The 12,229-nt window shown below is 38.2% G+C and overlaps 1 protein-coding gene and 1 long non-coding RNA gene across 2 annotated transcripts in view; one reads left to right on the forward strand and one right to left on the reverse strand.

Annotated features, from left to right (window-relative positions):
• EXOC4 (exocyst complex component 4) overlaps positions 1–12,229 on the forward strand; it is a 754,543-nt gene that overhangs the window by 610,222 nt on the left and 132,092 nt on the right. The window contains exon 13 of the mRNA XM_030308464.1: positions 110–265. Coding sequence (XP_030164324.1) covers positions 110–265 — 156 coding nt within the window. The remainder of the gene's footprint in view (positions 1–109; positions 266–12,229) is intronic.
• Positions 1–12,229, reverse strand: part of LOC116737948 — an 85,942-nt gene that overhangs the window by 41,145 nt on the left and 32,568 nt on the right. The window lies entirely within an intron of this gene.

Genomic DNA, 12,229 nt, shown 5'->3' on the forward strand with positions numbered 1-12,229 from the left:
GTAGTATCTTTTTTTTTTTTTTTTTTTCCCACAACAGAGGTAGGTGAAAAAGGCTAACTGGGTACCAGGCAATGTGCTGAAGTGTCTCTTTTCCATTGACTATGTTCAGGGGCATTGTCCAGTCAGAAGAGAAACTTGTCATCAGTGCATCTTGGGCAAAGGACGATGATATCAGCAGACTCTTGAAATCTCTACCCAACTGGGTTAACATGGCTCAACCCAAACAGCTGAGGCCAAAGAGAGAAGAGGAAGAAGATTTCATAAGGTAAAAGATCTCTTTTCTAAGTTGTATTAAACATCGAGAGGAAAAACATCTGTTTAGCCAACACTCTCTTGCGTGAAATTGTGGGCAATTCTGAATATCAGGCAGCAACGAAATGAACTTAGTAAAGTCTTTCTGTGCTAACACACCCCATTTCCCATGTGAAGATGACTCTTGTACTCAAAATTTTTGAAGGGCTTGATGTGAATCAAATATCTTTTAATTTGTAGGTCATTTTTCCCTCTCGGGGGAAGCATGTAATTTTTTCATTAACGCATGTATTTATTCAGCAAAGCTGCAGTCACCTTATTATGTGCCGTACTGTGGGAGCAGGGCAGTTAACGATGCAAAGTTCTTGCCCGTACAGAGTATATTCAGATTGTTCCCAGCATGTTCTTTAGTTGAACTTTCTGGAAACCGGCTTCTCAATTTTGTTCGTATACATTGGGTTATCTCTGATTGTTTCCTACTTATTTTTAAAAAGTAAGGTCTCTCTTTCACCTTTATCACTCAAAATATACCTCTGTACAATATAAATGATTTACTTAGCCATGACAGTATGGCCTAATTTGACGAAACTACTCGTTTTCACCTGGCTGGCTTGCCACAGTGGAATATTTCCACCTGTCACTTTGGAGCTGCATCAGGTAGAAAAAAAAAATTGAGGTAACACTTTGTCACATTAAAATTAGGTTTCTTCTTGCTGTTTTTGCCTATCCAGGTAAATGAATAAATAGTAAAAAGAAAATAAAAGCACCTTAAAGAGGCAAAGACTAAAAAAAGAAGGAAGGATGTAATGACCAGTATTTTACTTCTAATTCACCATAGAACTGTGAGCTCATCTTTTTCTCAGAATGTGGGTTGCAACTGTAGATAAATAGGTTTTTACTGCTCACAAAGTTGACTGTATTCATACATGAATGATAGTGCCACCATTTTCCCAAACTTTTATTATGAAAATTAGCAAATTTCATTGCCGTTTAAAACCTTCTCAAAATCATGAGACTCAACAATTCACCTGTAGTGTAACCTAAAGTCCTCCTATTTTTGTTTTCTTCTTCATTATTTACACTGTCTCAGAAATACTCGTCAGCTACTTACATTGATATAAGAAAACTACATGTATAATTTTCTTTTTACATCAATATGGTTTATTTGGTGGGGAGGGGGGCAGAGCAGTTTTAGGTTTACAAAAAGTATTGAGCCAAAAGTATGGCGTTCCCATATGTACCCTCACCCCCTGCCCTCACTTGCCTTTAACATCTTGCATTAGTGGGATACATGTGTTACACTTGATGAGCTAATATTGATACATTATCAGTTGAAGTCTGTAGCTTACGTTAGGGTTTAAGCTCTGTGTTGTATATTCTACAGGTCTTGACAAATAAAACGAATGTACCTACCATTATAGTATCTTTTAGAAAAATAGTTGCACTGCCCTAAAACTCTGCTCTTTTCCTCCTGTTCATCCCTGCCTTCCTTTCCCCCAAGCCCCTTGCAACCACTGATTTTTTTCTTACTGTCTGCATAGTTTTCCAGAATATCATATAGTTGGAATCCTAGCCTTTCCAGATTCGCTTCTGTGCTTAACAATATGCATTTAAGATTTCTCCACGTCTTTTGTGGCTTGATAGCTCTTTTTTCTTTTTAATCCCTGAATAATATTCCATTATATGGATGTACTGTAGGATTTTTTTGTCTGTTCACTTGGTGAAAGACATTTTGATTGCCTCCAAGTTTTGGCAATTATAAACACAGGTGCTGTAAACACTTGTGTACAGGTTTTTGTGTGGATGTAAGTTTTTGATTGATTTGAGTAAGTACCATGGAATGTGATTGCTAGATCATGCACTAAGAGTATGTTTAGTTTTGTAAAAAATCTTCACTGTTTTCCAAAGTGGTACTATTTTGCATTCCCCATATCAGCAGTGAAGGAGAATTCCTCTTTAGCATTTGGTGCTAAGTTTTGGACTTGGTACATTCCAATAGGTGTAAGTGATATCTCATTGTTTTGATTTATATTTCCCTAATGACATATGGTGTTGAGCCTCTTTGCATATGCTTATTTGACATTTGTATATATATTTTTGTTGAGATGTCTGCTCATTTTTTAATTGGGTGGTGTTTTCTTATTGTTGAGTTTTAAGAATTCTTTGCATGTTTTGGACACTTTTATCTGATACATGTTTTACAAAGATTTTCTCCTAATCTGTGCCTTGCTTTTCATTCTCTTCACAGCTTCTTTTGTCGAACAGAAGTTTTACATTTTAATGAAGTCCAACTTACTGATTGTTTTTCTTTTATGGGTCATGCTTTTCTGCTTTCTGACTTTAATTGAGTATTTTATATGATTCTACTTTTTCCCCTCTCTTAGCATATAAATTATGCTTTTCTTTTACCTTTTTTTTTTTCCAGTGGTTTCCCTAGAGTTTGCAGTATACATTTATAACTAATTCAAGTCCACTTTCAAATAACACTCTACCACTCAATGGGTAATGCAAGCACCTTATAACAAAGTATTCCCTGCTCCTCCTTTATATCCCTTATGACATTGCTGCCATTCATTAATTTCATTTACCATAAGCAATAATCACTATATGTATTGTTATTATTCTTTTGAACAAACTGTTATCTGAGAGATAGATTAAGAGTAAGAGAAATAAAAGGTTTTATTTTCCTTCATTTATTCCTTCTCTAGTGCTCTTCCTTACCTAATGTAGATCCAAGTTTCAGAACTAAATAATTTTCCTTTTCCCTAAAGAACTTATTTATTTATTTTAATGTTTGTTTATTTTTGAGATAGAGAGACAGATTGTGAGTAGGGGAGGGGCAGAGAGAGAGGGAGACACAGAATCCGAAGCAGACTCCAGGGTCTGAGTTGTCAGCACAGAGCCTGACGTGGGGCTCGAATCCATGAACTGTGAGATCATGACCTGAACTGAAGTCGGTGGCTTAATCCACTGAGCCACCCAGGTGCCCCTGAAGAACTTCTAACATTTCTGTAAGGCAGGTCTGCTAGTGACAAATTCCCCCAATTTTTAAAAATGGGCTTCATTTAGTGATTCATAATTTGGGTAGCAATCCCATCTAGCAAGTAGATGGGAGATCGCAGATTCCCTCAATTTGTTTTTGTCAGAAAAAGTATTTCTTCTTTGCTTTTTTTTTTTTTTTTAACGTTTATTTATTTTTGAGACAGAGAGAGACAGAGCATGAACGGGGGAGGGTCAGAGAGAGGGAGACACAGAATCTGAAACAGGCTCCAGGCTCTGAGCTGTCAGCACAGAGCCCGATGCGGGGCTCGAACTCACGGCCCGCGAAATCATGACCTGAGCCAAAGTCGGCCGGTTAACCAACTGAGCCACCCAGGCACCTCTCTTCTTTGCTTTTGAAAAATAAGTTTTCAGGATACAAATTTTTTAGGTTGGTGATTTCTTCCTTTTAACATTTTAAATATTTCACTTCATTACTTCTGCTTCTATGGTTTTTGAAGAGAAGTCTAATGTAATTTTTATCTTTGTTCTTCAGTAGGTAATTTTTTTTCTCAAGCATCTTTCAAGATTTTATTCTTTGTTTTTGAATTTGTGCCATTTGAATATTGTATGACTAAGGGTAGATTTTTTTTTTCTGGTGTTTATCTTGCTTGATGTTCTCTGAGCTTCCTGGATCTGTATTTAGATGTCTGTCATTGGTTTTAGGAAATTCTCAGTCACTATTGCTTCAGATATATCTTCTGTTACTTTTTTTTTCTCTCCTCTTTCTTCTTCTGGTATTCCCACTGTGCATATATTCCCATTGTGCACATTTTTTAGATGTTCCACGGTTCTTGGATATTCGTTTCTGGCTTTTCATTCTTTCTTCTCTTTGGATTTCAATTTTGGAAGTTTCTATGGACATTTCCTCAAGCTCATTGATTCTTTCCGTGGTTATACCCAGTCTACTGAAAAGCCCACCAAAGATGCTCTTCATTTCTATTACGGTGTGTTTGATTTCCAGAATTTCCTTGTGATGCTTTCTTAGAGTTTCCATCTCTCTGTTTACATTACCCGTAGTTTACTTTTTACCAAATATATATGATATAGGAACATATATCAAAAGCACACCTTGGTATATTTTCATACTTTTTATTGTGTAACCTGTACCCAAATTAAGAAACAGAGCAGTAGCAACAACAAGCCTTTTCGTGCTTCCTGCTGGTCACTACTTGCATCTCCAAAAGTTGCCCTTATCTGACCTCTAAACACAGAGATTAGTTTAATCTTTTTTTGTATTTTATGTAAGTGGGATCATGAAGTTATATATTCTTGTGTGGCTGGCTTCATTTGTTCCCCATCATGTTGGCAAGATTCCTCCATATTGTTGTGTATAGATCCTAATTACTCTATAGTCTGTATTGTATTACATTGTGTGAATACACAAGTTTTTTTTTTTTTTAATTTATTACGTGTGTGTGTGTGTGTGTGTGTGTGTGCATGCATTCGTTTACTCTACTGCTGATAGGCACCTGGGCATTTCTAGGTTGGAACTATTTCAAATAGTGTTGCTATAAATATTCTACTACCTGTATTTTGGTAGCCAGATGTATACATTTCTTTTGTCTATGTTCTAAGAGTAGAGTTGCTTCGTCACAGGATATTCATGTGTTGAGTTTTAGTACACACTGTTAAATGGTTTCCCAAAGTGGTGGGAGGAGTTTACATACTCAGAGCAGTGTATGAGAGTTCGGGTTGCTCCATATCTCATCTATACTTGATATTCCCTTTTTTTTTTTTTTTAATTTTAGCCTTCTTGTATTGGTAGAGGTCTCTTGTTGTGGTTTAATATCCATTTATCTCGTGACTGATGAAGTTGAGCACCTTTTTTATGTGTTTATGTCGTGATTGATGAAGTTGAGCACCTTTTTTATGTGTTTATGTATGTACCGGCCATTTGAATATGTTCTTTTGTAATATATTTGTTCACATCTGTTGCTCATTTTCAAGTACATTGTCTGTCTTTTCCATACTGATTTGTAGGCGTTCTTTATATATCAGGATGCGACTCCTTTGTTAGAGATGGACAGGTATTTAGAAATCCTTGTTTATACCAAAGTCACAGAGCTGTTTTTCTCAAAAACCTTTATTGTGCTGAATATATTTTTCCACAGCATCTGAAATAAATTATAAACTCTTGCATTTTTATTTCCTCTCCCTGCTCTCTACTCCTCCTCTTATTTTTTTTTTTTTTAATCTTTTAACGTTTATTTCTTTTTGAGAGAGGTAGAGAGCAAGTAGGGGGAAGGGCAGAGAAAGACAGATAGACAGAATCCGAAGCAGGCTCCAGGCTTGAGCTGTCAGTGCAAAGCCTGATGCAGGGCTTGAACCCATGGACTGTGAGATTGTGACCTGAGCCGAAGTCGGATGCTCAACTGACTGAGCCACCCAGGTGCCCCATATACTTCCCCTTACTTTAGATTGTATTGTCATGGTAATAATAGCAAAGAGTAGCCTCATGAGTTGTTTTTTCTATCTAGAGAGGTCAAGAATGATTGAGACACTGATTAATTGGAGCCTCGAGTAAGAATAATCAAACTGACCTTGGCACAGAAGTCAGGCCACAGACTCCCCTCTGTCTTAGTATTACTGTTACATTTTCCTGCTGCCAAATTTTTAAGAGATCTGGGTAAGCATATTGGCACACCTTCTCTTTAAGTGTATCCATTTAATCATATCTATAGCCTGAATAGTTTTATTAGAAGTAATTTCTGGAAGATAAATTATTTTCCTCAACTTTTCAGGTTACTTTAAATGAATGTAAATCTTCTTCCTATTTCCTCGGCTTATTATTTTGTAACCCCTTAACTGTCTTCTACGTTTGCAAAGAGATTTTCAATTAGTTTTATTAGTGTCTTAAGTAGCTCAAAAGAAAGAGTTTCTAGCCCTAGTCCAGAAAAGAGGATGCCAATCCAAAGAGCCGCGGATCTGTGCACCACCTCACGCTTCTGATTGAGAAGAGCTAGACTGGGGTCCTGGCTTTCTTACTCATGCTCTGCTCACTGAATCTTACCACTCTCCATCTAAAATTTGAAGGCAAAGCCACTTACACATACATTTAAAAAAAATTTTGGTGAACCTGAATATACGTCAAGGCAGTATATATAAAGTCAAGTATAGGGGTGCCTGGGTGGCGCAGTCGGTTAAGCGTCCGACTTCAGCCAGGTCATGATCTCGCGCTCCGTGAGTTCGAGCCCCGCGTCGGGCTCTGGGCTGATGGCTCAGAGCCTGGAGCCTGTTTCCGATTCTGTGTCTCCCTCTCTCTCTGCCCCTCCCCCGTTCATGCTCTGTCTCTCTCTGTCCCAAAAATAAATAAACGTTGAAAAAAAAAAATTTTAAAGTCAAGTATATAACCTTAGGTATGTAATTCAGTGAAATGTTATATGTGTTTATACCCACGGAACCCCCTCCCAGATCAAAATACAGAACCTTCCTAGCACCCGTATGGCTTACCCTCAAGATAAGCACAATTCCGACTTGTATCACCATAGATCAGTTTTGAATGGCCCCCAATTTTATATATGTTTAATCATAGCATCGGGTTTATTTTGCTGAACATTGTGCCCGAGAGATTTGCCCATGGTTCTGCAGGTAGACATAGCTTGAAAACAAATTATATGTACTTTAACAATAGAAAAGTAATTTTTTTTCAGTCTTTTGTTTATGATTCTTTCCTCTTAAACTGTCACATTCTCTATTCTGATTAGAAGTTTAGAGCAAAGATAAGTAAGAGTGAACACCCTTTGTTGATATTCCAATGTGGTAGAATTGATAGAGCCTTGATTTAGCACATTAGAGTACCGTGGAGCATGGTGGGAGCCAAAAAGACTAAAAAGTCACACTCCCCTCCTATAATTAGTTTTTAAAGCTCAGAGGGCTATTTGGCGCATGAATGAATATAGAATCGAGTGCCCTTTGCATTGAATAAAGGTTATATTCCCTTCATTACTAAATGAGGCCCTTTCCTATTCTTGTATTTTAACCAAAAAATAAAGTGCGTTATTTCCAGGTTTAACTTTGAATAGAGGGGGGAAAAAATAGGTCAAGCCAGGGCTTTAATAGAAAAAGGAAAAATAGCAAATATCCCTTTGTTCCCAAAGAAGCTGAAAGCAGGCTCTCTAGCCTATTGTCTTTGCACCTGTCATATATATGTATATATTTATCCTTTTGGGATCAATGAATATCTACTAATAAAAGCAGTCCCACTTCCTGGAGATGTAATTAACCAAAGAGGTAAGGTGTTGGGACAAGTAACAGGGGTGAGGAGGGATTGTCTAGGATTGGAGCAGGCCGTATGTATTAGAAAGACTGTCCCCCAAAACCTCTAACCCCCATGTCACTCAGGGACCCTGGATTTCAAAAAGAAGAATCCTTTCTCGAGAGCTAGGTTTGAAAATCCTTAAGTAGATAAATGTGTTTGGCGAGACCAGGACCAGAGTTTTCAGGTGATAGAAGTCAAAGAATATGGAAAGCCTACGAATTAGTCTTGAAGTATAGCAGGCAGAAAGACAAATGATGGAAGATTGTACAATCGGTTCCAACAGTCACAACAATCAGAGTTGACAGTGCCCGGAACCGTACAGCAACGTTGTGAGTTTTCAGGTAAGTTATTCCCATTCAGATGAGAAGACTGAGGTGTAGAGAAATTAAGTCACTTCCCCCAGATTTACAGAGCTACTAAGCAACAGAACTAAAATTTGAGCCCAGGCGTTCTACTCTCAGAGCTACCGCCCTACAAACCACCAGCCTAAAAATATACCAGGAGTTTACAGTTTGGGACATTCGAATTAGTCCTTCATTTTCATTGATCATTATAATCTCGACTGATTTGCTAGTCATGATATGCTAATGTCAGACATTTATCATATAGGTGCTTTTACTCTAGATTTAGTTTGCAATTATTAGTATTCATTATATGACATTGTTATGAATTCTCTGAGTTTTATTGTTTGTCATCAAAGAGAAGAAAAAACAAAAAGAATCATTGTTGAAAGAAGAGGACACAGAGGGGATGAAAATACAAAAATGATATAAAAGAAATTATGTAGGTTCAGATAGAGTGTGATGCAGACCTAAGTAGGGAAGAGAGACTAAGGATATTTTAGCTATTTTTAGTTACTGAGTTTTTTAAAAGATAAACTTTTCATGTTATCTGGAGAATCAAGTGAGTGCTGTGTTCATTAAGGATGCTTTTTGTTGTTTTATGAAATTTGGAACTCGGTATGATTAAAGAACAGCAAAAGATTATTTTCAAAGAGCAAGACCATTCCTGACATTTTATTTGGCGTGAGTTCCACATTGGATGGTTAAGGAAGAAAAGAGCCAGAGCGAAAGCAGAAAGGAGGTTTGCATATTCACCTGCCTTCTGTGAGACCCTAGTAGTACATCACAGATCCTCAATAAATGTGGAATGTGTGAAGCTGAATTTAAAAATAGGAAGAATCCCCCACTCTTCGAATGAAAAGAATAAAATGTAAAGAATGGTGAGCTGGTATCTTCATTGGGAGAAAATGCCTTCTGTGGCCCCTGTAAAGGTTGCCCACGTAGGAATATGTTCCTTTTAGAAGCTCACTAGTTTCCAGTCTCCGCATGGCCATTAATTAGTGTGTTTCACTTAGCTTTTGCCTTCGGTAGGTCTTTATACCTCTTTGGTTTCTTCAGCCCGCTCAGATTAGACAGAGAGGCAGAAATCTAGTAGGTTTAGGAATATGTTTAGATGAAACGTGGTATGAGTAAAGTAGAGCATAAATAACTTTCGTAACAATTCCACTCGGAAATTTAAAAGGTTCTCAAGACAAGCGTAAGCAACAGCTGTTAAAAGGTTCCCAGGAGCTACAGCTATTGAAGAATCTTCAGATGAATTGAAGGAACAAGTAAAAAAATCTAGTGCAGGAAAAATAGACTAGCTAGCTTGAACAAGACGTTCATTAGAATGGAGACATTTATTCCACTATCTCTGCAGGCTTAATATGACTTTAAAAATATAATTATAAGAGGAAAGATGAATCAGAAAATATGAATATATTAACTAAGTACAGGGGCAGAAAATGCTTTGCTAAAATGTTTTTTTCCCCTCATTTAAACAAGATGAAGGTCATAGATGGATGTAGGGCATTGCCAGGCAAGAATGGATGAGAAGCAGACTTAAATCTCAAAATTAAACAAGAAAGACAGGTAATTAACTGGAGACTCAGCTACAAAACATATCAATTAATGTTCAGGACGATTGCATTAGGCACTTTGTTATTATATTATAATGATATCACTCTTGTTAGCATAAGATCGGCAGTAAATGGAAAAACACTTAAAATCTCCCCTATATATATTCCATAAATGCTAACCTATTTAGACAATTATTTGAGGATTATAATTATTCATTAGTGTTATTTAAAAGTCACTAATAGAGCATCTTCTACATTGTGTTTTTTGTAGAGTTTCAGATCATAGAATTATTTAACTTTTTAAACTTAGATTTTACTTCATTTAACACCATTCTCCTCTCTCACTTAGAATCTTAATCAAAGAACAAATAATCTCCCTGATTTAATCCCACGCAGCCCTTCAGAAAGAGGCTGAGAATGATGTTCTGTGCCATTGTGGAGGGAAGGATATCTGTTACCTAGCCTGGGGTAGGAACCGGAAGAGGTGTTCCTAAGACACCGGCCAGCAGTGAGCTGGTCTAAAACCACCGCTGAAAAGTCCTGCTCTTGTCGTTCCCCAGCTCTGTGCTGCAGGCTGATGTCCCTGCCAGTTGATTGAGGACCACTCACCTTCTCACCCGCATCCCTTTCTCCCTACTGAACTTTCTCTGGTTCTCAGCCTACGGTGCTCATTCCTACCTGTGTGTCTTTCCATGCGCATTACTCTTCCTGGAATGCCCTCTGCCTATCCCACCCCTGCCTGCTGTACTCCCATCCTGTTCGGCTTGCAAGACACACAGCTCAGGTATCAGCTGACACTCCAGCATTTCCCTCTGGGCACCCTTTCCCCCTCTGCGCCCGTTTTCCTTCTGGGTAAGGAGCTCCCAGTCTGGAGGCGTGGGGGGGGGGGGTGTAGTTAAATAAGCAATTTGTAGTGTGGGGAGTCCTGCTAGAGGTAAAGATATGTGTAAAAATATAAAAGACCAGTGGAAACATTGAAAATAATAATAGAACTGCATCAGGAACGGGGAGTGGTATAATTGAAGGAGGGAAGAAGGGTGGTCAGAATCAAAATGTGGAAAATTACTACATCAGCAAGTAGCAGTTTCCATTGGTTATGTAGAGAGGTGGATATGACGACTGGAAGAAATAGGAACAGAAATTGTTTGTTTTTTTAAGCTGTAGGTGCTTTTTTTTAGGGTCACAGGACTAAGGATGAGTAGGAGTAGGACAGGGGAATCGTTGCTCAGCATTATAGATTATTTAACTACAAGTAATTGTTACTTAGTTTTAATTTTTTATTTGACTAAAAAAAAAAAAATCCACATATCCTCAAACCCTGTTACTATTGACTGCCAGCTCACTAATCTGAACACATTGCCATTCCAACATTTTTTTATCCCTGAAAAATATCTTTTTTAATTTTTTTATTTTTTTTATGTTTATTCATTTTTGAAAGACAGAGATAGAGCACAAGCAGGGGTGGGGCGGAGAGAGAGGGGGACACAGAATCCGAAGCAGGCTCCAGGCTCCGAGCTGTCAGCACAGAGCCCAACATGGGGCTCGAACTCACGAACCGGGAGACCATGATCTGAGCCGAAGTCGGACGTTCAACCGACTGAGCCAGCCAGGCGCCCCATCCCTGAAAAATATCTTAATCTTAAACCAGCTTCACTTTCCTGCCAATGTTATGCAAAGCATTTACTCTTCTCTGTATTACCTCACTTTGCCTGAGGCATTCCCATCTCTTTCTTTGTCTTCCTCCTAAAACCCCTGAGCCCCCAATCATTCATCAGTTCCTTCCCCTTCTGTGTTCCAAGAAAGCTACCTTGAAGACGGGCCACCTAATTGCTTAGTTTGGGAGTCATTGCCTTTGCTTGAGATCAGTTGTTTCCTGTCTCTGCTCAGCGTAGATTTAGATTATTCAAAGGAAATTGTATGGCAATTTGAGAAATAACCAGAATGATCAATGAACTGGAATATTTAGGTGAGGAAGTTCAATCGTACATGAATTTTGATTTCTAAATCTGTAATCATTCTTGGTAGTTAAAAAACCAAAGTATATGTTCAACTTATAATTACTGGTTATTTTAATCCTATATTTGATCATCTGTTTTGAAGCTTAATAAATGTTCTTAATGGAAAACTAAACTGCATACCTCAGAAGTCCTAGCACCTGTAGAAAAACCTTGTGCCTCATTGTTTATATTCAGTGTTGTTTGACAACATCCTACAAAGAAAACTTAGTAGCCAGGCTTATTTGAGTAGCTTGGCTAAAGGAGACATTCTTGTTCCAAGCTAACAGCGCTTCAATGCAATTTTATTCCAAGTGGATTCTATATCAGAACACTGAGCAGGTGCTATCAGCCTGAAAATAATGTGCTGTTCACAATTAGCTCTTTGCTTGTTAGAACCCAGTATTAATTTCCATGGAATTTTTCACTCTCCCTACCCACTGTTACATCAGTGTACTCGTCTCCTTGGGTCTAACAAGGGGGTACAGAATGTGGGGAAACCCTGGAGACTCAGCTTTGGGTTCATCCTCACTCTGCCCCTAATTCTCTGTGTCTTTAACCAGCTTCCCTCACTTCTCTGCATCTCTGTCCTTCCTTTCTAAATGACAGTCCTCTCTAAATGACTCTGCACCTCTGTCCCTCCCCTCTAGAACTTACAGGCCGGAGAGTGAGTGAGTGAGTGAGTGAGTGAGTGAGCGAGTGTGTGTGTGTGTGTGTGTGTGTGTGTGTGTGTACGTACACTACATTAGTTCATGCTGAATGTTCAGGAGAATCGTATTTTCA

The sequence above is a fragment of the Lynx canadensis genome, chromosome A2 (assembly GCF_007474595.2).
Source record: "Lynx canadensis isolate LIC74 chromosome A2, mLynCan4.pri.v2, whole genome shotgun sequence".
NCBI classification, from domain to species: Eukaryota; Metazoa; Chordata; class Mammalia; order Carnivora; family Felidae; genus Lynx; species Lynx canadensis.